The sequence below is a fragment of the Hemicordylus capensis genome, chromosome 3 (assembly GCF_027244095.1).
Source record: "Hemicordylus capensis ecotype Gifberg chromosome 3, rHemCap1.1.pri, whole genome shotgun sequence".
Lineage (NCBI taxonomy): Eukaryota > Metazoa > Chordata > Lepidosauria > Squamata > Cordylidae > Hemicordylus > Hemicordylus capensis.
Genome location: NC_069659.1, coordinates 313,457,721 through 313,484,785, shown reverse-complemented (window position 1 = coordinate 313,484,785; position 27,065 = coordinate 313,457,721). Strand labels below are relative to the sequence as shown.

Sequence of the window (27,065 nt, the reverse complement as noted above, 5' to 3'; positions counted from 1 at the left end):
TCCTCAGTTTGTCAAGAACTGAAAGTAGACGTGTCTACAATACTTACTCGCTGCCATATTTAGCACTAGATGACCTCTTCTTCCGATACCTGTCATGATGTTCTGTCAACATTTCCACTACAGATACTATTTGTTGAAGAGTCTGAAAAGTTGCTACTGAATCCTCAATTTTGAAAGTATAGTCATCCGGTTCTTTCCGCGGACCTTGATAGACTGCTATACTTTCACAGGCCTCTAAAAATAAAATACAGCAGTATTAGATAAACTTTAAATTTTCATTAAAGCTTTTGTAACATTTTAAGCTGCACAAATAGAACTTTTTATAAGGCAAATGGATTTTAGGAAGAGGAAAAAGGTTATTTACTGCATGTAACAGGAAGCTATTTCTCATTTACTCTGCAGCTAATCCTTATAAGTTTAACCATTTTCTAAATCTGGCATCCCGTAAAGAGCTGATCACTTCTAACGTATTTAATGTTGTGAATTAAGAACAAACTAGCCGACCCTGCACAGAGCATCTGTGTGCTCTTTGGGGCTGGCGGTTACCTCTCCCTCCCACAACCTTCTGCCCCAGTCTCCACTTCCAGGCCCAGGCAACTCTCCTCCCCACCGCCACATCTGCCCCCCCACTCCCCGCCCCCCTGGCCTTGCCTCCGCGGCTGGGCTGGGCTGGGCCTGCCACTGCCTCTGGCCTCCATGGCCAGACCCGCCACTGCCGCTGCAACCAATCCTCCTGGGTGTGCCTCAGCCAATCAGGCACATCCGCTGCCCAGCCAATCAGCTGCGCGCTGGGATGCACATTCCAAGGCACACCCAGGAGAATTATATATAGAGAAGCTGTTTGAGTCTATTTGCAGAACTTACTGCAATGAACATTAAGTATGTTCTCTTATCAAGTCTTTAAACCCAGAAGATGCACTGAATTCAAATTATGTGCACATAAAGCCTGATTTAATGCAGTAACAGATTTGTTCTGGTGGAAACATTTCTGAACAGATTGCTCCCATGTAAGAGTTGTGTGTGGAATATATTATAGCAAACCAAGGTGGGCTATTAAATAATTGCTGAGGAGCTGGTGCTACTTCATTTACATTCAATTTTATTTATTTATTTATTTATTATTTTCATATCAGTACCTTCCATTTTCTGCAGCTTTAGCATGTTGGTAGCAAAAAGAGAGTAGATTCTTTCTGTTTCTCTGTCCCCATCAATCTCTAGCTGAATGTCAGCAGGCACACCTCTATAATTAAATTTTTATAAAGTGAAGATATATACAGCTTATAGTACATGCGATGCAATTCTTTAAAGAAGTTTCTCTCTCTCTCTCTCTCTCTCTCACACACACACACACACACACACACACGTATTCAGATATTCAAATTATTCTACACAATTAGCATTACATATGGCTAAAACTACTGAAATCTGACAGATACAGAACTATAATCCACAACATACTTCCAATGGGCAATAGTACAGAAGGTGCTACAAAACATGCAAGTGATGAGTTTCAGGGGGACGGGGGGGGATGTAAACACTGCAAACAAGGAGTCACACCAAATGTTGAGAATGAAGATTAAAGTTACCAGTGTAAAACCTTTAGTACAGCACTCATTATCCTATGAGTTAAGAACATCTGAGGGGAGAGACTAAGGCTGCTATTTGATTAAAGTATTCTTTTAATTAATTTTAGTTGACAGATCAATTAAACTTGAATAACTATAAAATCAAGTTTTCCGATGAAAAATTAATCCCTCCTGAATGGTTTTGACTTGGTATTACTGTCATCTCCTACTGCGGGTTCATGCCTTTAATATTTACATAGAAGGATTAAAAGGTGAGAAAATCATCAGTTTCTTCCCCTCAACTAATCAATGGAGGCTAATGAATATGATAAATGCCTTGCTAGATCACCAATGGTCTGAGGCAGGGATGCACAACTTAGATGTCCTTATGGGCACAACCAACCATGACTTGGTGTATGGGAGCCAAGAGCAATTTTCAGCACAGTCATTATTATTATATCAATTTTTTTTAAAAAGTGAGGGAGCAAAGGGTTAGAGTCAGGAAAAGAGGGATGGTGTCAGTGGGCTCTGGCCTAGGGGTGGAGGACAACTGGTTTCAAGTGGCCAACTGTATTGAGCTGTGGCTATTCATAAGCAGGACAGGCCAAGAGCTCTTTATGGCTCCTAATGTTGCTGTAGGATATTCCTACCCGCAGGCCAGAAAAAAGTCCACATGGCCCCCCAGGACTTATGTTGTGCAGGCCTGGCCTAAGCACACTGGCTTTACTGTTATTGTTCCTGAAAATGGAAGGATAGAAGGCTGGAGTGGGATGATCAGCTGAAGTACATAAGTATATATGGATGTTTCTGCAATGGAGAGACTGAAGCTGCCACTGTACAGGACTTGAGGGTGTGGGAAGATGCCAGCTTTCAGCCTCATGTTGGGCTGCACAGCACCAAGAAGAATTGAGAAAGGATTCTTGGCACTCTGAAAAGACTCCCAAGCCAGTAAGAGGGGCTGATTTTTTCCATCAAGGGAAGGACAGACGCTTGTAAGTTGGACAAACTAAATCATGGAGCAGTGCAGAGGAGAGAGCGAGAGCGAAAGAGCGAGCACAGCAAGAGAGCCATTTTGCCAAGCACACAGCTTGGCTCTGTGGCTTCAGAAGGGATGCATGTGCATCTGTTCCAATTAATCAAGGCCAAAATGTTTATTGACCCTTTATCTCCAAAAGAAAAAAAGAAAAAAGAAAGGACCTACTGAGATCCTAATTATTTATTTATTTGATTTATATACCGCCCTTCCAAGAATGGCTCAGGGCGAGACACCTATCCATCTAGCTGTTTCCTGTATTGGTTATTATTTGATTATATTGTCATGCTATAATGAAGATAGCAGATACCTTCTGCTCTGCATATCCTTTTGTTAATATGATTCTGTGTTAGGAGAAACAGGGACACCATTGAAAATCTGTCAAATCTCCTCCTCTCATCTCATCAATTGTTGCTGGTAGAGAAATTCTCAATGTAATGATGCCTAGGCACCAGTGAGCTGAATTATATTTACATGCTTGTAAACAAAAGCTTGGAAGTTGAAAACTGCCATTCCAAGATGGCAATCCAAGACCAGTTCATGCGTCAAAGATCCTGTAGTTTGGTAACCAGGGTGAAGGATAGTGGTTATTTATAAGAATTAGTATTTTTAAAAAATTTTATATCCTGCTCTTCCTCCAAGGAGCTCAGAGCAGTATACCACATACTTAAGTTTCTCCTCACAACAACCCTGTGAAGTAGGTTAGGCTGAGAGAGAAGTGACAGGCCCAGAGTCACTCAGCAAGTCTCATGGCTGAATGGGGATTTGAACTCGGGTGTCCACGATCCTAGTCCAGCACTCTAACCACTACACCACGCTAGTAAGAATTAAGAGCACAAGGGCTAATGAGTGACAGAGGGCTGATTTTGAATCAAGAAATGGGACTGACAAACAGCCCACAGACACATAACAATATTCTAATATTAGGCCCTCTTTTCATACCAAGTGTGGAAAAATGCAAGCAAAATCCACACCTCAACTTTATTCCAAAACATGCATACACCTTTCTTTGCAGAAATTACTTACGCAGTGCATGGTGTACAACCCACAGTGTTCTCTGATGTGGCTTTGCAGCAAAGCCAGCTCCCATTCAAGAAAGCAGAAGGATGGTAAACACTCAGTCTCTTTTGATTGCATCTGCTCACCCTGCAGAGTGCTTCTATCCATTCACTAGCCTCCACACAATTATTTGCCTGCACATAGAGCGGCTTTTCAACATGTATCACTTGAAACATCTGAAAAAGAAAATATTGGTTTCATTCAGCAACCAATTAAGTTCACTTAGGACAACTCCAATTATAAACATCACAAAACTTTCTGCATGGCTGTTTTATATAACCATTTTGGAACTTGCTGTCCCATCAGCCCACCTGCAGACATGCACCACTAATTCAGATGTTTTTAAAAAAGAGGAGGGGGGGTGCTTCACCTCAGGCTGCCAGTCATGGATGTGACCTCCATCATGGTTTATGGCATTGGCCTCTTCAGACAAAAACTGCTGTGACCATGAACAACACAGTGGAGGGGGTGAGTGAAGCACCAGGGTGCGGCTTCCAACCCACTTTCAATGCTGTAATGGAGTACAGCCCTATTTTTTAAATGGCCTGATATCTAACATCTTGTATCTTCTACCTCCTTTCCCCTCTCTCCAATCACATGCCTATTTATCACCCTATGCATCTCTATCTTTCATTTTAAGCCAGGGAAAAGAACTACACAGTATGCTCAGCCATCTATTATCCTTACACTTTAAATAAGCAGCTCCTTATAGGAATGAATCATTAAGACGAAGCATTGATAGAAACATTCTCAACGCAGCAGCATCAACTAGCCATGAACCTCCTTTGCTAGGAAGCATCTTTATAATTAATTCTCTTAGCCAGCCAGCGTGGAGATGTGGCAAGGCAATGCGTGCCGCTGGCGGAGGCGCCTGATTGGCGGAGCTCTGTTTGGCCGGCGGAGGCGCCTGATTGGCAGAGCTCTGTTTGGCCGGCGGAGGCGCCTGGCTGTTGTGAGGAGGGGCCGTCTCGGCTGCAGCCTGGGCTGGGAGGTGGGAGGCAGTGGGAAGGACTGGCCCTGGCCTGGCGCCAGAGGGGGTGAGTGGGACATGCGTGCCCAGTGAGGACTGAGGAGGAGAGGGGGAAGAACGTGCCGGCAGTGGCCGCCCAGCCGGCGGGTGGAGGAGAGAAAGGCGGCAGCGGGCGGATGGAGAGAAAGGCGGCAGCAGGCGGATGGGAGGGAGTAAAACGTGGAGGAACGGGAGGGGAGAAGGGCTGGAGAGCGTGAGCTGGAGGGAAGGGGAAAAGAGGATATACCGGGGCAAGAGGGAGAGGGAAACAGCCGGCTCCAAAGCGCCACACAGATGCTCTGTGCGGTGTTGGCTAGTATATATGAATGAGAGAGCGAGAGTGCAAATCCCTATAAGAGTCCAATACATTTTTTTTCCTGATCCAAAGGTTCTATTCTGAAAATATACAAGTCCTTTGCAACAAATTATGTCACCGTTTTGTAAAAACGTCTTACAAAGAAGCATCAGCTAAACACTTGAGGCATTTCTACTCTTGACACCAGCACACAGATTGAGTAGAACTGTTCGCTTTGGTAAAGTTGGATTACCAATGTCAGAAATCCCTGTCCATCTCCACCAGGAGGCAGCAGAATGTGGGGTGGTGGGGGTCCTTTAACCAACCACTCAGCACTGATGTGGGGGTGGCAGCAGCTGAGAGGCATGGGAGCTTTAGGGGCAGGGAGTGGCACAGGCAAGCCTGTTAAGTCCATGAGGCACATGTATAAGGTCCACAAACACAAGTGTATTTTAATCTGTTATTTCAAAACTGAATCCAACTTACATTTTTTTTGTTAAAAGCACTCTCATCAAGTTTTTCCACTGCAAGGATGTTTCTGATTGGAATGGTGTAAATTGGTTCTTTTTCTGCATAAAGAAGAATTAGTGGATTAGTATAAACTGGGAAAACAGACATACCCCATCATCATCACAGGACTATGTAGGAGATAAATGCTTGGTCACACACACACACACACACACACACACACACACACACACACACACACACACACACACCCTTCCCACCACTTTTCATTTCACAGCAAGCTATTGGTAAATGCATATGCCTGTTTATGGCTAACTCGCTATAAATGTGAGCAGTTAACTCTGTTAGCTCATGCGCTACAGACCTGTGTCCCATGAACAAAATTTCAATCAGACATGAGCTCTGAGTAAACTCCTGTTGGGGAAGCAAGAAGTAGGTTTTGGAATAATGCGAGTTGAAAGGTGATACAAAGTTAAATATGTTTACTACTTTGTTGAGATCTAAACATGAACAGGAAAATATTCTATCTCACTGAACTGCTGAAACAAAAAAGGCTAGTTTGCGTACATAACCCAGATATGCAGACATGTTCTGTAACACCAAATGTTAAAATTACAAAAAAGTAGTATCACTACCTTGTTGCTTATGGTAAGTGAGCTCTCTACTTGTAAGGCAGAACCAACGCTTCTTGAAGTTCTTTTTCCCAATACGAGTTCGTCCTTGTGCTCTTTTATACATTTCCCTGTGGAAAGAACACAGAGGAATAAAATGCAGTCGCTCTTAAAATCCTTTGCCCAAAACAGACTTTCCACATGTATCCACTTGCATGTTGAATTAATGGACTCAACCCTGTTCGTAAGATAAGGAAATCCAGAACAGAAAAAATAAAATAAAATGGACAAGCACACAAGAGGTTGAGGTCTGAAATAAGCTACTGTCTGGACAATGTAACAGAATATTCAGGAATTCTAGCTAAACAATTCTAGCTAAATTCTAGAATTCTAGCTAAAAGATAACCAAAGTGTGAACACAACCAGAACTACCAACGATTAGCAGTTTTACCTACCCATACTGTAGTCTGGGAGAACACAACACAATGCTCTAAACAGATTTAATTTGCAGAATACATTTTTCTTGATTTTCTGTTTCTCAGTACAGAGGAACAGCTTGCTCATATTCCATTTCACAGGTAATTTTAACAAGAGGGTACAGGGAAATGGTTGTAGTCCTACCAGCTTGAAAACTCTTTCTAGGCTTTAATTTACAGGAAGCATGGCGGAAGGTGAGCAACAATAGGCTAGCCTCTCACACAAGAACATTGTGCTGAACAGAAGAGACAGTTTGTGCACAACAAGCTAAGCAGGGCACTGTGCACAGCTGCAGTCATGCAAATGTATGTAGCCCCGATATTGAGACTCAAGGCTATGGATTGCACCTAAACAATGAGGGAAACCAAAGGCTTTAGGTTTGGGCTACTTCCAAGGGAGACATGACAAAAGTTATGTTCAGGAAAAACCGTTTGCCAGTATACATATACAAAATAATACAATTACCCTTCCTTCAGATGTACTGCCTCGCTCATGACGCTTGGCTCTTTACTTTCAGTAGATGACACTTCATCTAAAAACTAAACATGGAAGACAGAATCATGTGAGTTGTTCTAAGTATACATTATAGAAGTTTGAACTGACAGGGCTGGGCCAGTTCAGATGTCATACAGAACCAAAGTTAAGTGCGGTCCCATGTGACATGTCCAAGCCTTGGAAGCATGTGCTATTCTTCCCCTGCCCCAATGAGCATCTACTTCAGATTTAGGTTAGAACGAGCACAAATCTGAACAGACCAGTCTTGGCTTATTCTAACCTACTTACTTGACATAAACCATGATCTGTAATTCACTATGCACCTTGGGTGCAGATTGCTGTTTGTTTCAAGTAACTACAATAAACCAAGATTGGTTGGTTTGGACGTCATGACCAATCTTGGTTTATTCTAACCTAAATCACAAGTAGATGTTTGCGTGGGCAGGGGAGAAGGGAGCAGGGAATACATGCTCCCAAGGATCAGGGACATCATGTGGGACCAGGCTTTAACTGTGATTCTGTGGGACATTTGAACCTACCCACTTTCTTGAAGCCTCTTATTTGCCAAGTAATTTACTTACAGTCCTTTTCTGGCCTGAATGATGCCCCTCCCGCCACAAGCAGCATATTAAAAATGCAGTTTTAAAAAGCCACACCGAAGAGCAGACACACACACACACACACACACCAGCAAGAGAGGCAGAAAGTAACATTGATATTACTGTGAAGGTTGTTTCTTCCCAGTGTATGGAGGATATATTTTACTACAGGTTGCCACACCCACTTGCTCCCATTAGACAGGTCTCTTTATCCATGTTCTCTGTAACAAGGATTCCCAGATGCTGTTGACTACAACTCCCATAATCCCCAGCCAGAGGCCATTGCAGCTGGGGACGCTGGGACTTGAAGTCAACAGCATCTGTGAATCCCTGTTACAGGGAACACTGCTCTTTATGCCAGTCAGAAGCCATCTCAAGACGCTCCTAGTCAAGCTCCTCCCAGTTCCGGGACTGTCTTGCAAACCTGTCACTGTGGAAGGCTCCAGAGGAAGAAACACAGGCAAATAAAACACCACAAGAGAATATGTAATGATATAGTACACATATACAAGGGTGACACGAAAGGGAAACAGGATGACAAGTGCCAGAGGCCACAATAGTGAACAAAGACAGGAGACGTTAACCCAAAAAGAAAAATGAGGTAAGATGCAATAAAGACCAAATTATATCTGAACTACACCCATAAACCTAGGGTGGGACAGATACCCTCCATACACTGGGGAGAAAGAACCTTCATAGCAAGTAATACCAATCCTTTGGTATTTTACTTTATCCCCCAGTGTAGGAAGGTATCCTTTACCATGGGACATATCAAAGTGGTTGTCTCTGGGAGTGTAGGTTTATAAGGAAAAATAGAGTTAAGCAGAGACTACTTGTTGGAGGACTTTCCACTCAAAAGTGGCTTGAGCTGATTGGTGAATGGTTAGCTTTTAATATCTGACAAAGGGCAATACTGATGACCAAGTAGCAGCCCTGCATATTTCTGAGATGGGTGTATTTGCTGAGAAAGCAGCCAACGTGGCTGTACTTCGTGTTGAATGTGCTGCCATTGTGTACAGAGGATGAAGAGACAAAGACTCATAGGTGAGAGAAATGCAAGCCTTAATCCAATGTGCCAGGGTCGTCTTTGATCGTTTTATTCCCATAGATGCAGGATGAAAGGAGATGAATAAAGCATCTGTCTTACACAACGTTTTAGTGTGTTTGAGGTAAATCTTGAGTGTTTGTTTCACATCGAGGGTATGCCAGATGTCCTCCAGATGAGGAGAAGGGCAAGAGATAGGCAGGATGATATCCTAGTTCCTGTGCAATGAATGGAGTGTTAACCTTCAGGGAGAAGGTTGGGTCTATCTTAAGGACCACTGAGTCTGGCTGGAAAAAGAGATGTTTGCAGATGCAAATTACCCCCAATTCAGACACCCTACATGCTGATGTTATGGCCACAAGGAATAAGTCTTTCTAAGACAAGAGCTTGAGTGGAGTAGTCTTGAGAGGTTCAAACAGAGGTTTAGTCAGAGCATTAAGCACTTTAAGTTCCATGACGAAAACCTATGCACTGAGGGAGGTGCAATGTTAGATGCCCTTTTTAGGAACCTCCAGATGCCACGACGGGGGGCCAGGGATGTCTTTGATAACAGATGAAGTACAGATGAGAGAGCCAAAATCTGTTTCCGGAGAGTACCAGGCCATAAGCCCTTGTCCAGGCCTGCTTGAAGGAAACAAAGCACCTGAGATACTGATACTTTCAGAGACCGAAGCCTTTTAGACTTTGTCCACTTGAGGAAAGGCACCCATGTTGACCGATATACTCTGACTGTGGATCAACAGCTGGAAGCCAGGATAGTATCTTGGATATTCTTAGGGTACCCCTTGGTAGCTAGTAGGGTACGCTCAATTTCCATGTGCGAAGCCACAACAGTTCTGGGTGAAATAGAGGACTCTGCTTGAGCAGGTCTGGAAAGGGCTATGGGAGTTCCACAGCCAGAGCTATGAGATCAGAGAACCACAGGCATCTTGGCCAGAAGGGGGCTACAAGGATCAGCTGGGTTCCCTGAGTCAGTGAGAATGGAGGGAAGGCATACAGTAGCCCCTGAGGCCACAGGGATGTCAGTGCATCTATCCGTTCCACAGGGGGGCAGTCAAACCTGGCAAAGGATCTCTGCATCTGGGTGTTGGTCTGAGAGGCACAGAGATTGAGGACTGGGAGACCAAAGTGCTGAACCATCATGGCGAATACTCCAGGGTGAAGCATCCATTCCACTGGATCCTCTTGGTGCCTGCTCAGCCAGTCTCCTTCTACACTGTTTACACCACTGAGGTGTTCTGCTGTAATGGAAGCGAGGTGATGTTCTGCCCAGGTGAAAATCTTGTCGGATTCTTGCATCAACCAACAGGAGCATGTGTCCTCTTGTCGAATTATGTGACCCTTGGTGGCCACATTGTCTGTCCTGACGAGGACATGTTGGCCCTGCACAAGGTCCACAAACTGAAGAAGGGCGAGGCAAACAGCACTGAGTTACAACGAATTTATGCTGTGAAGTATCTCCGTGACAGACCAGGTGCTTTGAGCCATCCAGTTGCTGCAATAGCTCCCCATCCTAAGTTGTTTGTGTCTGTCATGACCTGGATCAGAGGGGGGCTGTTTGAGGAGTACTCCCTGATCCAGGCATGGAGAAGTCTACCAGTGAAGAGACTGGTGGAGGTGTGCAGGAATTGTGATATGTGTATGAGCTGTGGCCATGATCTGATCCTGGTGAAGGAGCAGCTGCCACTGTAGGTGTCTGGAATGCCATCATGCCCATGGGACAGTGTCTATGCATGAGATCATGATGCCCAGCAGGTCTGCTGAGGGCCAGGCTAGATCCGTTGTGTCTAATCTCGGAGTTTGTCTTTGTGTTCTTGAAAAAGCATTACAGTGCCTTCTTTTTAGTCTATGGTCACTGCCAGATGATCTAGAGACTGCTGATCCTCCGAGTCAGATGATCTGTTTTTAGTTCTGTGCTGCCTGGTAGGAGATCTGGGGTGGAACCTGCCTCTTTCATGTTTGGGTTCAGGAAGCCTAGCAAGGCTAGACAAAATGGAGCACTGAGAACTTTCCTGCCTAAAATTGGAGCACCCCCTAGAGGTAATTGGAATAACCCATTCTTGGATAGCCGGTCCTAGAGGAAGCATTGGCTCCATTGGCAATATTGGTGCTGGAAGGAGTAAAGCAGGAGCTGTGGTGAGGCTGGAGCTGAGGGTTCCCTCCTCCACAGTTCTTGGGCCACCAGCTCCTGAATCCATTGGGAGAGATCTGGTGGTAGCCTTTCTCCATGAAGGCTGCAAGCAGGAGATCTGTAGCTTGTGGGGAGGCAAGGGGGGGCAGATTCTATGAATTGCGGTTACCAACAACTCACTCCTGAGGGTCATGGTTACAATCAGAAACTGCTGTGGAGGAGCATCCACTTCCAAAGAGGAGAGGGACTCCACTTGATCATCTAGCTACCCAGCATTAGCATTTTTTAGATTGTGAGCCCTTCAGGGACAGGGATCCATCTTGTTTATTATTTCTCAGTATAAATCGCCCTGAGCCATTTTTGGAAGAGTGGTATAGAAAAACAAACAAACAAACAAAGTCCTGTTCAGAGTGCTGGGAAGGGGCTGTGGGCTCCTCATGGTGCAGCAACTGGAGGGGGTGTGCCTGGGTCAGCAGAGTCTTCCAATGCTGCTACTTCTGGTGAGACCCCCGGAAACACTGGAGGCCTGGGCTGCACCTGGTGTGGAATGGGCTGTCCCAGTTGGGGAAGCAAGCTCCTTATGCTCTGCCGAGGCCCCTGCCCTGGTATGAAGAGAGCACAATGGAGAGGCCTGTGGACAGGTCTGAGGGTGTTTGTTCTGGCCTTCGATATCTGCAAAGGGTGGGCCGCGTGCACACTTGTGGGATGTCTGGGTGCAGTCCCTTTACTTTACACCGTCCCTGCTGCACTCTGCAAAATCCGCCCAGTCCTGCTCCTGGTCTCTGATGAGGTGGCTGTAAGTTCTGTGCACTGCATGGCACTTAAAGGATCTCTTTTTTCTTTTTTAAAGGGAAATGAAGCAGGAAAATACAGGAACAGGCAAGGACTAAAGGAAGCAGGAGAGAGCGAGTGCACAACAAGGAGGAAGGAAATCTAAGGCTAAAGAGAACGGGGATGTGGGGATGGGAGCAAGTGAGCATGACAACCCATAGTAAAAGGATACCCTCCTACACTGGGGGAGAAAGACAAACCATTCAAGGGAACAAAAATTAGCCTTTATAGGGCCATCTGACTAAGCCAATTTTCACCATCTTTAGAAAGTTAAGAGGGAAGAAGCTAGAAGAGCCGCAGTATCACAACTGAGAAAACCTATCCTTCAAATCTACCAACCACACTTCAGATGGTGGTAGGACATGGAGTAAAGTGTCATTACCCAGGATTACATGGGTACATGCAGTCCTTTAAATATGCCAGTCATAGGAACATGGGAAGCTGCCACATACAGTCCCAAATAGTTTAGGACTTTAAAGGAATTAACCAGCCCTTTGAACAGAGCTTGGGAAGATTGGGAACCAGTAAAAACAATAAAACAAGTTGTTCTAGTAAGAACTAATCAGCCTACTTTTCTTTCATTGTATCTACAACTGGACAAAATTTGGTTCAAATCGAGGTCCACAAGTTAGATCTTTTGTACCTCAAATGTTCATGCGTTCGCCATATTGGAGCGGGGTAGATGACATCATTAATAACTACACCATTGAGTTGTCCCTGTGTGTCACTCACTTACAACTGTACCAAATTTGGTCCAAATTGGTTAGACAGTCCTCAGGTTAGTGCAGTTGCACCTCAAAAGTTCACACAGCCACCATTTTGGATCAGGGTGGATGACATCACAAACTATGCTGTTGAGGTGCCCCTACAGCTGTAGCAAATTTGATTCAAATCGGTTAAGCAGTTCACAAGTCAGCCCACTTGTGTCTCAAAAGTTTACGTGTCCGCCATCTTGGATTGGGGTGGATGACATCATCACAAACTACGCCATTGAGATGTCCCTACCACGGTACCCGATTTGGTTCATATTGGTCCAGGTGTTGCAAAGTTAATAGGGGACACGGACACACATACACCCACTCTATGCTGGGTGAGCTCATAAGCCTACTGGAAAGTAGGTTAAAAAGAAAACAGAATCCACTGCTCTGAGCACGCCCCCAGCAACCTGACAGTATCATTCTGCACTAGCTACAGTTCCCAAACACAGCATCATATAGAGTGCACTCCAACAGTCTAATTGGGATGTGACCAAAACATGTGTTACAGTGGCCAGGCTTGCCTGCTTTAGAAAGGTATCCCTGGCCAAAGCTGCCTCCTGATCATCCACAAGCAAAACTAGTTCCAGGAGCACCCTCACAGTGAGAATCTGATTGTTTGGAAGGAGTCCTGCACCATCTAAAATAGGCTGTATAACCAATCTTAGATTGATTTTCTGCTGACCAAAAGCATTATTAACCCACACCCAGCCTATCTCAGACCCCAAGTAACCATTTAGGATCCCAACTGCCTCCCTGGAATCTGATGAAAAGGAGAGTTGGGCGTCATCTCCATACTGGTGCTACCACACTAGGCCTCTGGACAACTTTTCTCAGTGGTTCCTTGTAGATTTTAAACAGCAAGGAGTTCAGAATGAGAATTCCACAGGCTAATAGTCAAGGAGAAGAACAGGAATCTCCCAGCACTACTTTTCTGAAATCTGCCTTCCATACAGGACTGAAATCTGCCCCCAAACAATGTACCTAGCCCCAAGCTGGCCAGATGATCCTTAAAGAAGGCATGGTCAATAGCATCTAAAATGGCTGAGAGGTCCAGCAGAACCAACAGAGATGCATTCCCGCTAGCCAGTTCCCAAGGCAATCAAGGCAGTCTCAGCCACAAAACTAGAGTGAAAGCCCAACTGAAATAGTTTAATCAATTTCACACAACAACAGGAGATGGACTGCCACACCACAGTCAAGCACCTTGCCTGAGTGGAATTAGAAACTGTCCAATAGTTGTCTAGGATGGAGAAATTCAAAGAGGGCTTCAACAGTAGTCTTACTACTGCTTCCTTCAGAACTGATAGAACTTTGCCCTCCCTTAAAGAAATATTAGAACTGCCCATCTATGGAAGCTCTAATGAGCTAAGATGGATAAGGGTGAAACACAAACTTTTTGAGAAACTTGTCCACATTTTCAGGCTGCACAAGCTAAAAGGTGTCCATACAAACAGAACGAGCAGGAATCTCAGCACATCCACAGACTGAAATAAGCCTGGAGTCCTCATTAGAACAAATGAGAGCAAATCTATCTGCACAGTGTTTCACAAGCCTAGGAGCTCTTCCATGGCCAAGATACAACAGTGCTCTCACCCCTTCCCCCAAAAGCTCAGGCATCCAACAACTGAAGACAGAACAGAGCATTGGTTACTCACCGTGAAGGCTCCTTCTTGCTGCAGAGTCCAAGGGCATCTCACATGTGGGTTATGCAATCCCACATTACTCCAAAGGCAGGACTAAGTCAATTAGGAAAGATTTTAAGGCTGGGAGGATCAAACCCTCCTCAGTTCTTTTAGGCCAGGAGGTGATAGTACCTCGAGTAAACCCTGGTCTGGTAAACAACTAAGACAAAACAAAGAGTTAAACAACCTAATCAACACATTACCATGGTCCTCCAGCTAACCCTCCAGCTAACAGGAGAAGGAGACGACTACGAGATACCTTTCCCAGATACCTTTCTCCCTACTCTGCAGAGAGAATCTGTTGAAGGACTTGCCCTCCAAATGCCGCCTGGGCAAAGGCAAAGGCGTCGAGTCTATAATCCTTAGTAAAAGTGGAAGGCGCCTGCCAGGTGGATGTTCTACAAATGTCCTGGACAGGAGCGTTCATTGAAAAAGCTGCCGAGGCCGCTGCAGCTCTCGTGGAATGGGCCAATATTTTAGTGTGTGCCCTAAGATCGTGTGCCTCGTACGTCAAGATTATACACACCTTTAACCAACTAGCTGTGGTAGCGGGCGTGACAGGTTGTCCCATGGCTTGGGGCAAAAAAGACACAAAAAGGGAGTCCAAAGTCCAAATGTGTTTTGTCTGCTTGATATATACTTTAAGGCACCTGCAGACATCAAGCTTATGCCAGGCCTTCTCCTCCGGGTGATCCGGTTTTGGGCAAAAAGAAGGTAGGATAACATCTTGAGATACATGGAAGGGAAAGGCTACCTTGGGGTAAAAAAAAGGGGTCTGGGATGAGTTTAAAAGAGTCCTCTGGAAAAACCCGCCAAGGTTCTTGTGTATGGAGAGGGCCCTAAGTTGGGACACCCAGCTGGTAGAGGTAATGGCCACGAGGAAGGCCAGCTTGAAGGACAACATGTGGAGTGGAACAGATGACAAGGGTTCGAAGGGGGGACCCTGGAGCACCTTAAGGACAGTATGCAGGTTCCAATCAGGAAAACGGTGGACCACCGGAGCTGACAGCAGGATGGTGCCCTTCAGGTGAAGGTGGCGGTGTATGGAGCTATGTGGTGTTCCTGAAACTAGGCCCACGAAGGAGGCGGCTTGATGTTTTAAGGTATTCACCAATAGTCCCCAGTCTAGCCCATCTTGCAAAACTACAACAGGTGAGCCATGGTAGTGGATCCCCGGGGCACCCTGTGATGCACTGACCATCTCAGGAAGGCCCTCCAGGTCTATTGGTAAATCCTGTTGGTGGAAGGTTGTCTGGATGCTAGCATAGTGTCGAGCACCGTAGCTGAGTAGCCATGTTACCCTAAGATGCGCTGTTCAGTTTCCAGGCGGCTAGCCTTAACCAGTCTGGATCCAGGTGCCAGACTAGGCCTTGTTGAAGAAGGTCTGGGTAGGATGAGGGGCGGCTCCAAGGCCACGTTGGCAAGTTCTGCGAACCACAGTCTTCTCAGCCAGAATGGAGCTACCAGAAGCAGTTGCCCCCTCAGGATCTTCCTGCGGAATATCCTTGCTGGGAGCACAGTTGGGGGGGGGATGCGTAAATAAGGCCCTCCGGCCACGGGGATGAATGTGCGTCCACTGATTCTGCCTGGTGGCAGGGGAACCTCACGAAGCAGCAAGGGACCTGGTTGTTGCTTGGGGTCACAAAAAGGTCCACCACCGAAAGTCCGAAGCATAGCATGATCTGCTGGAAGGTTTCCCATTTTAGATGCCACTCCCTTGGGAGGAGATCCAAGCGACTCAGCCAGTCCGTCACTGTGTTCAGATCGTCCTGTACGTGATGTGCCATGAGAGATGCCACGTGGTGTTCTGCCCACTTATTTGTTTGTTATATCTTTGTGTAAACCGCCCTGAGCCATTTTTGGAAGGACTGTTTCCACTTGCAGGGATCTGGATCTGGTCCCGCCCTGGCGATTTATGTGCACCTTCACTGCGGTATTGTTGGTGTGGAAGAGCACATGGTGGTGATAGATGATGGCGCTGAAGTCCTGTAGGGCCAAGCGGATGGCTCTGAGTTCCAACCAGTTGATGCTGTGTTGGCACTCTTGTGCCAACCACTTCCCTTGGGCCAATTGCTGGAGGCAGTGAACTCCCCAGCCCCTTTTGCTGGCGTCTGTCATTATTATGATCCTGGGAGGATCCAGGAATTCTTTACCCACCGACAAGTGTGGTGCCTTGACCCACCAACGCAGGGAGCGAAGGACCTGTTGAGTCAGGGGAACTGCCTGTTGGATTTCATTGCAATGTCCTTATGGAATGGGAGAAGGAACCACTGCAGAGGCCTCAGGTGAAAACGTGCCCACGGGACCGACTCCAGACATGTCACCATCAGACCCAGGAGTCTGGCTAGGGACAGCAAGGTGGCGAGTCTTGAGCTCAGGCTCTTGTGGACCGCTAGCTCCAGGGTGTGCCTGCATTCCAGATGAAGGAACAGCTTGTCGCGTTGAGTGTCTATGAGAACTCTGAGATGCAGGATTTGATGGGTTGGCTGTAACTGTCTTTTTGCCATGTTGATCAGGAACCTCTGGTCGAGGGTCTGTAGGGTGAGCCATAGGTCCCTCTGGGCTGTCTGAGTGTCATAGACCAGACTAGAAGATTGTCTAAGTACCCCAAATCCTCACACCCTGGAATCGTAGGTGTGCAATCACGGGCACTAGGATCTTTGTAAATATGTGCGGAGCTGATGAGAAGCTGAAGGAATGCGCTTTGTATCGGTAATGGCATCCTGAATAGAGGAAGCTGAGAAGATGTTGACAGTCTTGGTGAATAGGCACGTGCAAGCAGGTCTTCTTGAGGTCAATGGACATGAGGAGATTGAGGTGATGGGAGTGCCTTTGTGATGGATCTCAGGAATCCTATATGGAACGTGCACTTACGTACAAACTGATTTAGATGTTTCAGGTCCAACACTGCTCGCAGGGAACCATCCTTTTTTGGTACAGTGAAGTAAACCACCTTGCTGTGCTGTTGGGATGGGATGGGTTCTACAGCCGCTATTGCCAGAAGATGTCAAATTGCCTCCCACAGGCCTTGGTGCTTGTGTGGATGGTGAGAGGTTGGAGTGGGGAGGAATCTGTGAGTCAGACGGCTGGATAACTCTATGGCAGGCCTGCTCAACTTCGGCCCTCCTGCAGATGTTGGCCTACAACTCCCATAATCCCTGGCTATTGGCCCCTGTGGCTGGGGCTTATGGGAGTTGTAGTCCAAAAACATCTGGGGGGCCTAAGTTAAGCAGGCCTGCTCTATGGAGTAGCCCTCCCTTACGGTGGAGAGCAACCACTTATCTGAGGGGTGGTCCCCCAGATGTGCCAGTGTGAGGAGAGGCGACCACTGAGGGGCACTTCTTGCATCCCGTCATGCCTGTTGCTTGGACTGCTTGGCTTAGGTGTTGAAGGAAGCTTTGCTCCCCAAACCCTGTCTGGATGCCCTAGATCTACTCCAGGAGACTTGAAGCCCCTGTCTCAGATGAGCAAAAGGGACGAAAGGGCTGAAAGGCTCATCTTCCTAGAGGTCGGTCCGATTTCTTTGAGGAGGAAGGCATGGATTTCTTTTTATCTTTTGATTCTACTAAGCTGTCATTCAATGCCGTGTTGCCAAACAATTTTTTACCTTCATAAGGAATGGAGACCATATTGGACTTGGAGGTGGTATCCTTCTGCCAGTACTTCAGCCACAAATTATGGCGGCCTACCACGGAGGATGTAGCCGTGTGAGACGCAAAACGTAGGCCATCCAGAGTAGCGTCCGAAATAAAAGCTTGCGCCTTATCTAACTTTAAGGGTGTTTGGCGCAATCTGGCTGGATCAGTAGAAGGATCCTGAATTAAATCATCCAACCAGGTTAGAGATGCTCTTGACACCATGGAGACAGCCACCGAAGCTCTCATGGATAAGGCCGTTGACTCATGAGCACGTTTGAAGGCCCACTCAATGCATTTATCAGTATTGTCCTTCAGGGCGGATTCCCCGTCCCTGGCGGATTCCCCGTCCCTGGTCAGGATCTAGCTGGAAATTAGTTCTATGGCTGGAGCATCTGTAGGGGGCATATTGAAGATCTCACTCCCCTCTTGCTGGAAGGAATAGAGTTTGTTAGCCACCGCATTGGCTCTCTTAGATGAGGTAGAAAGGGACCATTCCGTTTTTACTGCTTCCACCCAATGTTTCGTGAGTGGAAGAGACATGTTAGAAAGCTTTGACCCTGGGAACACCGGAGCACTTTTGCTGGTGGGCTGGGTTTCCTGGGAGGTGGGTGGGTTAAACCCTAGGGCGTGCACTGTTCTGGACCATTTCCGCCTTTTGGATTTCAAATCATATATCTCAAAGGATTTAGCTAACAAGCCCTCAAATCATGACCCCCAGGTAGGTGGTATATCCCCTGGCAGTTACATCAGGTATTGGTCAGCAGATGCAGAAGGAAGAGACCCAGCTTGGGCTGAGCTCACCGAGTAGGAAGATAGCGCTTCAGCCAAGCTCCTCGTCAACACCGTGCGGGGGTGGTGTGGTTGCCGTCTGCTTTGGGAGGGCCGGGCCCAACCCTGCTACTTCCAACGTTGCCCAGGTCCTGGGCAGTGTTGACTGCTTCTCGGCGTTCTAGCTGGCCAATGCCAAAGCTGGCAGGATCAGGCCCACTCGGCTTTCCGCGCACCCCACAAGGCCTCAATGGACATGCGGGGACGCTGCTGCAGCTAGTAGCAGGTAGGGAGAGCTGGTGGGGAGCGGCGATGGAGTTGATGCTCGGCCCACTTCCCCGCCCTGAGAAATGGCCGCTTGTTGGCGCTGAAGCTCTGCAATGTCACTGAGGAGCTGACTGACAGCAGCGGTGCATTCCGGAGAGCTGAAGCTGGTCAGGGAGCATGCTGACAAGCTCCGCCTGCTAGGCGGGCTTGTGGCTGTTCCACAGGCTATGGAGCGGCCTGAGTGAAGCCTCCCCCTCAGTACTTGGATGTGGAGTATCCTGCCAGCCTTTTCCATGCAGCAGAATTGGGGAGGAAAAAGGTGAGGCAGAAAGTGTGGGGGGTACAAGATATGGAGAGGCAAGCTGGAGGAAACAAGGAGAGACGAAAGGAAGCTGCCTGGAGCCTTGCAGGACTAAATAGAACTGAGGAGGGTTTGCTCCTCCCAGTCTTAAAAGCTTTCCTAATTGACTTAGTTCTGCCTTTGGAGTCATGTGGGATCCCATAACCCACATATGAGACACCCTTGGACTCCAGCAGCAGAGAACTATAATTCTATTACTCTAAAAAGTATTAATATTTATACACTACTTTTCAAGAAAAGAGTTGACAAAGTGATACATAGAAAAAGTAAGAAAATGGTTCCCTGTCCAAAAGGGCTCACAATCTAAAAAGGAACACAAGAGACATCAGCAACAGCCACTGGGAGGAATGCATGATGGGACTGAATACAAACAGTTGCTCAGTCACAGACCCATTGTGCTGCCACCATGTGTCACAGCCCCACCCCCCCCTGGCTAGGTCTATCAAAACAGCCTTCCAAACCTCTGCCTTATTTAAAATTGGGGCGGTAGGAGGAGGACATCCAATCTATCCTGTACTAATATTGGGCCCTCGCTCGGAGTCCTTACCAAGAGTCCTCTTGCACTCACTCCTGGTTAGCTTCTGCAGCAAGCCTGGCTTGTCCTTTGCTTAGCCTCAGTTCTGTTCTTCCTTCTCAGTTCTGGGGATTCAATCCCAGACTGTTTCTTCAGCTGCTGATTCAGTCCTCCAGAGAGTCACCATTCTTTTAGTGATTTCTCAGCTCTCTTTCTAGCACCAGCTCCGTTTCTCTCTGACTGTGACAGCAACTTCTTCATATGAACAGCTCTCCAACTTGCACTGCACTAAAACTCTGCTCAAGGCAGCCTGCTTATATTCTTTTTTCGCTCCAAACTTTTTCAAACAAACCAAACACTACAACTCAATTTCCCTCCCTTCCATTTTTTTTTTAAAAAAACATAACCAATCAAATCAAGTCTCCTCTTTCCTCCAAAATTAAACCAATACAATTCTTCTCCCTCCCAAAGCAAACTGTAGAACAGGAGCTATGAACTTCTGACCCTGCACAGCTTTTTAACAGAGGGAGTAAGCAAAGCAATTTCGATACAGAAATATTATATACAAAAAGAGGGAGGTCCAGGCCTCATTCCTTCACACTCTCCACCTGCCAAATATAATAGAGACACTGTTTTAAAAAGATGGCTCTTTGCTCAGTTCGCAGTGGTAAAATTCTGTCTATATTTTCTCTTCATTTTTGCAATTTAAACACCACACAGAACATAGCATATTTATAACATCCCAGGTAGCATGGTGCAGCACATTAAGGGCCTGGGCTGAGGAAACCATCGATTCCAATCCTTACCTTGCCATGAAGCTCACCAGCTGACTTTTGACCAGCCGCTATGCTCTTAGCCTAATCTACCTCTCAGGACTGTTGGGAGACTCCAATGGAATAACTCTCAATGCTGTCCTGAGGTCTTAGACAAAGGTTGCAATAAATAAAAAGTATCCTTTAAAAAAAGGTCATGTATTATGTATATATTGTAAGAAAATACCTTTTTGACTGCTTCAATATACTCCTCTTCCTGAAACATTTTGAAAAATTCACACATAAATGTCTCCTTGAAGCTCGACTAAAAAAAGAATATGGATTATTGTGATTAGAAAGTGCCTAAAGTTATGTAAATTGCAAAATCATAGATGGCTATATTGATACTTTAGAAGAAAAATCCACAATCCAAGATAAGATTGTTAGCAAGACCAACCCAAAACTAATAAAGCCTCCAGTCAGCAAGCCTTTGTGTTTTACAGAAACTTTAAATAGGCCAGATGTTCGTCAAAGAGGACGCTGGGGAGTGAGGAGAGGAAAGAGAGGGGACATTCTGAATGTGGCCCAACATGATGCAGTTTGTCAAGTCTAAAGATGTCGTTTAGAGGACTCTTAGGCAGTCTTGAATCAGCCTCTGAAAGACTGGACTGTCTTTCAATCCAGTCTCATTACACATATAAGGCTGCTTGCATAAAGGAAGCAAAAACTGGCAGAACCCCCGTATCTGGAAGTTTATTGAAGCCAGTCTCTGTCTACAGTGTTTACTTGAAATTCACAGAATCCTTCTAAGGCAGAGATTATGAAAAAGCAGAAAAATAAGGTAGACTTTTGATTATCAAAGCAAGAGATAAACCAATCGATGCGGCATTAGGCTGAAAATCAATTAAAGCCAAATTGGGTGTTTCTCTAGTATTGGAGGACCTCAAACATTTGAGTTTCAAAGTCTGGTGGTAAAGGACTATTCTACTCATGCCAAGAGTCTTTCTCCAGTCCTGGGAGACAAACTGAAGAATCACATTGTCCAAAAACTTTTCTTTTTTATTGATCCTAACAAAACATTACCTACTTTGAATTGTGAAGTTTTCTAGGTGCTGCACAAAAATTAAATGTACATTGATGCTGCTTACAAGCTTATGAATCAATATAAATGATACTTTTAAAAGTGTTGGTGAGGGGACAGGAAATATTCAGATGCAATTTCTTTCAAAGTTACATATGACCAAGTGGAACAGCTCCTGAGAGAAGCAGTTTTAGGAGAGGAGTAGCCAAGTGGCTACACTGACGCTCCAGGTCAATGGAGCGGGCCTCACTGTCTCACCTCTTCCTCTTGATGCTGCCGAGCAGAATGACGAGAGGAAGGGGAGGGGGCGAGGAGTTCCTCTAGAAACAAATACAAAAATAAATACTGTACTTACTAGCTTGCTTTTGGACAAACTTCCCCAGCTCCCCAGTGTCTGGATGGCTTTTGATATAAGCGTCAATGTTCTAGATGTCTGTGCATCCTGAAAGAAACATTTACATAGTTGGTAAAGTTGCTTTTTTATTTTTCCTAAACAGGAGGTGACAATTTAACTGGACTGCAGAACATGGCCAGCAAATGTCTTAACTAGTACCACACTGTTACAATGAGAGACTACCTAGAATTCTGGTGCACAACTTCCACGAGACAGTGGGGCTTAAATGGTGCTCTCATATAAGCCTCATTGAGATGGAGATAGATGCAGTCTACACATTCACTTTTTGCCTAGTGTTCATCAATAATATCTTATATGAAACCATTTTGTATTATATATTCCAATTCAAGCAGCAGAACGCTGTCATTTTACATTTGATGTGCCCTCACCCTGCAAAGAAGTGTCAAAATGTGTGCACATTATTGTTTCCAAAGCAGTTAAGCTTTCTAACAGAGATAATCTTACATGTATGAGCCAGCGTGGTGTAGTGGTTAGAGTGCTGGACTAGGACCGGGGAGACCCGAGTTCAAATCTCCATTCAGCCATGAGACTTGCTGGGTGACTCTGGGCCAGTCACTTCTCTCTCAGCCTAACCTACTTCACAGGGTTGTTATGAGGAGACACTCAAGTATGTAGTACATCGCTCTGGGCTCCTTGGAGGAAGAGCGAGATATAAATGTAAAATAAATAAATAAATAAATAAAATGTATTGACAATATTAAGAGTTTGTACCAGTCTTGCAACACACAGAACTAGTACTTAACATTTCAAAAGTTTAATCAACTTTGAACTTTCAAATTTATTCTACTTTAATGTGATATTTGTAACCAAGAAAGAGGAATACATTTCATTTTGCTCCTTTTTACACAGAATTTAAAAATATTTCATTTAGAGCAGAATAATATTTATTTATTTATTTTTACTTTTAACATTTATATCCCACTCTTCCTCCAAGGAGCCCAGAGCGGTGTACTACATACTTGAGTTTCTTCTCACAATAACCCTGTGAAGTAGGTTAGGCTGAGAGAGAAGTGACTGGCCCAGAGTCACCCAGCTAGTGACTCTACTACTCTTATTCAGCCTTTTTTGCAGTAAGAGTAGTGCCTAAACCATGGGAATTCTGCATGCCTGCAGGAATTTTTCCAGTGGATGTGGAAGGATGTACAGATATATACAGTATTTAACTGAAACCAAGACTAATCCCCTCCACCCAGTTTTTTGATATTAGAAATCAGGAGGTCATCTTAAATTCAGATTCCTGTTCCTTTTGAGTAAATGCAGATATAACTTGCATTTAACTTCAACATTTTAAGGAGGTCATCTTAAATTCACAGTTACCTCTGATTTCGGTAAATAAAAGCATTCAATGCTCCATATTAATCTAGTTATGAATCCAGTGGGTGGACTGCCCACCCCGCTTGTAGACATCCATGGGCTAAACCAGGGCTGCACAAATTTGACTCTTCAGCAGTTGTTGATTATAACTCTCATCATCCCCAGGCACAGTGGCCAGCAGCCAGGGATGATGGGAGTTTCAGAGGGCCAAAGTTGTGCAGCCCTGATGTAAACAAACCAAATTGCTACCTAATAACATTGCACTGCCACTTCAAGACACCAAACTTCTTTTGCTAATAGGGGACAGAAACCTAAGCAGAGGCCAAGTGTGAACAGAGACAGTGGAGCAATCAGTAAAAATGAGTCTGCAGGTACAGTGCTTATGTGTATGTAATAAAGCACTGAAAGCACACTACTCCAAGAACACAGAGCCAGGAATTACACAGTCAGCACTAAGTACCTTTCAAAATTAAAGGAAATTGTTCATTGTCACAACAAGAACATCAATTCATAATAGCCTTGCCAAAATGTTAAGCAACTTAGGTGTATTCGGCTGTTGAAGACTTCTGCATGCACGTTGTGAATTATGCCAACAAAATGTATACCAATTGTTGAGGAACAAAACCCTAAAATTCTAGAGTATTTCCCTTTCTGAGATTATCAGTGAACACCACCAGTGGGCACTCTAGTTTTTTTCCATCTCTGTGCGGAATGAGTTTTGTTCTGGGCAGCAGTATCAAGGCAGTGTGTGTGTGCACCTGCATTCAGAATGGGGCCTTCCTGATTCAACCTGAGCAGGATCTAAAATTATCTGAGCGGACATCCAAAAACTTGTGAGTGTGCGCAAGCCTTAGAGGGAACAAGAGCATGACACGCTTGTTTTGACCACTGTAATAGTGAATTCACATTGGAATAATCTTGCAGTTTTGGTGTGAACAGAACAAAGCAAAAATTTAAGAAGCATGTGACAATGAGGCCTTGGGGTCACTTCATGTTATGTCTTTCCTATACTAAAAAATATTTGTGTAAACATGTAAATTGCTGCTTTTGACATCAAATTATAACTGCTCCATCTGATATTCTCTACCATATTATCAAGATAAGCTTTCTATACTTTCAACAGGTATAACCCGTTAAATAGTATAACCGGAACATTTCCTTTTGGGTTTACAGTCACTGGGTAAGATCTAAACTAGTTAGCCATGATGAAGCACCCTTGAAATCAATAAGACAAGTTAGTCATAACGAAAATCTCATTTGTTTCAATGGGATTTAGTTTGGTCATTTTAAAACTCTTTTCAAATAAATGTGAAATGCATCCAAATTATGTTGGTCTTGTAATTGAGTCCATGAAAGTTAGCAGTCTAAAAAGCATTTACTTGCCTGCTTAAGAACTTCCAAGGAGGTTTGGGGGGGTTTTTTGGTGGGTGGGTCAGGCTTACTATTGGGATAGTGGTTGCAGCAGAGGCTTGAAGAGCTAATAAAAAGGTTCTGGTGGCTGGCTCTTGCTGATCACCTTTTCCCTTTTAGAATACACAGGGGAGGGGGGGAAGGAATTACCCAACATCACTTTATAAGGTAGTTTCCTGGGTGCATTCTAGATGGCAAAAAAGGGGGGGTGACTAGCCCAGAAATATCATTAATGCTGAAGCCACCACTACCTGCAGAGATAAACAAGTAAAAGAAGAAAAGCTTTTGTCACTGCAACTCACCGGACATAATCCCTGGTCCCAGACCAGGTGAGCACTTAAAGATAAGGCGGTATTAAGTGGTCAGTTTCAGAAACCTTCCCATTTAATTTTTTTTAGTCAGTTTGCTTGTCTAATAAGAAGTGCTTTCATACATAAATAATTTTAATTGTTCGATTGATTTAGTTTTAACTGTTAATTGATTTTAATTGTTTTTATTTGTTGTAAACTGCCCTGAGCCATTTTTGGAGGGGCAGTATATAAATCAAATAAATAAAGACACCCAGAGGAGTTCAACATTTAGAGAGTAGTTAGTTAGTTAGAATGAATTTTTAAAAGTTCCAGGGAAACTACAAGCTACCGATTCAACTCACCATTCACATTACAAATGCCACACATACTTCTATATACATCTTCCTAGCTAAGCTAGCCTAAAAAGTTTGAATAGAACATCATCAAAACTTACTGGATGGTGAGGTCGTAAATGGAAAGTATGAGGAGATACTACAGCTACAGCAAAGAAACGAAGAAACACAAAGCTGCTCACTGCAGAATACTGTACATGAGGGTCATCTGCAGAGAAAAACCATGAAATGTAAGATGTACTACAACTTAGTAGGAAATGAAGACAGTGAAAAACCTTAGCAGGACAATGTCAGTAGGAAAGGATTCTTCTGCAGAATAGAGAACCAGCAAGTAGCATGAAATGAAAGTGTGGTTATGATTAAAAAAAATGCTTTGCTATGTGTTATGGGGCATAAACCAGCACCATTATTATGCATTTTCTTCATTAAATACATTCAAAATGCTAATATTTTTCAGAGCAACTATTTCCTCTATAGAGGGGGCAATTCTATTTTTTTGAGATCTATTATATTTGTAGAAGTTGTTTTACACGGAAAAACTACTTGCTATTCATATAACCACAAAATATTAAAAAGTCAGTAAGAGACACCTAGGTGCAGTTCAAAATATTACCTAATAAAATCTCCTAAAGCACCACCTGTGCTTGATTTTTTGTGATCAATTCATTGTGCATCTTTGATCATCTCTTTGCCTCTGCCATTCCTTTCATACTGGTACTTTGATGTAACAAGTGTGCCTTTTTTGCTGAGGCCAAGTACTAGTTATTAACATAGACATATGCTTTATATAAAATCTACAGAAGACAAGCTGTATCTACAGTGTATGTACACCCCCCCCCCCCCCGGAAAACTGCAGAATAGCAGGTCAGGGCTTCAGTCCTTTCATTCAGTCTGGTGAATGCCACCAGACCTGGTTCTTTGGAGACATTTTCATGGACTTCAAGGGACTTTGAACGTTATCGAAGTTACTATCCAAAAAACTGATATACTTACTAGGAAATCTTTCAGCAGCCATGCGCCTTAGAGAACAGAATACATCACACATTAACGTAGGGCAACTTATACTTGATTGTACAACTGTATTGAATACTTTGTCAACGTAGTAGCGTAAATTTTCCTGCAAGAATAGACAAACGATTTCAGAAAGCCATGGTCTTTACATTAATATAAAAAAGCTCTTGTGGGTTTGAGTCTACTTCCACGGAGAAGCTTCTCATGCACAGTCTCCAAACTACCATATAATCTAGCCCTTTGAGGACAACGGCAAATGCAAATGGGATACTGACACAGAGGTTTGTAAAATAAATGTAATGGTCAACAAAAGATCAGCATGTGTGTGACAGATGGGGGAAAGTTACATAATACAAAAGCATGTTAAAACCATCATTCAGCAACAGTGACAATATGGATCAGACAAGTCATTGACAATGTTTTCTATTTTCAGGGATCCACAAATGTAGCGTTTGCTCAATAGTCAACCATTATTTCAGTTCAGCTTATTGCAATCTTTCATCGAATACACAATCCAGATCAAATAAAAGGAACTTTGAGGACAGATATCAGTATAAACACATACATGCATATACACATGTAGAATCTGTTACATAGAAGATTGAGATAAAAAAAGTATAGGATAAAACAAAATTAAAAAGAAAAAAGAGGGGCGATTAAAATTGACCATTTCTGACACACCATGAGCAGATTTTAATCGCAGCCGTACAAAATTTGGCTACTGAGTGAGAGACATAAGTGTGTTTATCAGAAAGAAATAAGTTTATACTAGCTGACCCCGCACAGAGCATCTGTGCACTTTTGGGGGCCGGCGGCTACCTCCCCCTCTGCTT

The 27,065-nt window shown here is 44.5% G+C and overlaps 1 protein-coding gene across 1 annotated transcript in view; it reads right to left on the bottom strand.

Annotated features, from left to right (window-relative positions):
- The window catches only part of RASA2 (RAS p21 protein activator 2), a 91,613-nt gene that overhangs the window by 12,440 nt on the left and 52,108 nt on the right, over positions 1-27,065 (bottom strand). The window contains exons 14-23 of the mRNA XM_053313179.1: positions 26,215-26,338; positions 25,323-25,429; positions 21,795-21,881; positions 20,606-20,683; positions 6,983-7,056; positions 6,065-6,171; positions 5,448-5,530; positions 3,625-3,833; positions 1,137-1,240; positions 48-234 (exon numbers count right to left, since the gene is read on the bottom strand). Coding sequence (XP_053169154.1) covers positions 48-234; positions 1,137-1,240; positions 3,625-3,833; positions 5,448-5,530; positions 6,065-6,171; positions 6,983-7,056; positions 20,606-20,683; positions 21,795-21,881; positions 25,323-25,429; positions 26,215-26,338 — 1,160 coding nt within the window. The remainder of the gene's footprint in view (positions 1-47; positions 235-1,136; positions 1,241-3,624; positions 3,834-5,447; positions 5,531-6,064; positions 6,172-6,982; positions 7,057-20,605; positions 20,684-21,794; positions 21,882-25,322; positions 25,430-26,214; positions 26,339-27,065) is intronic.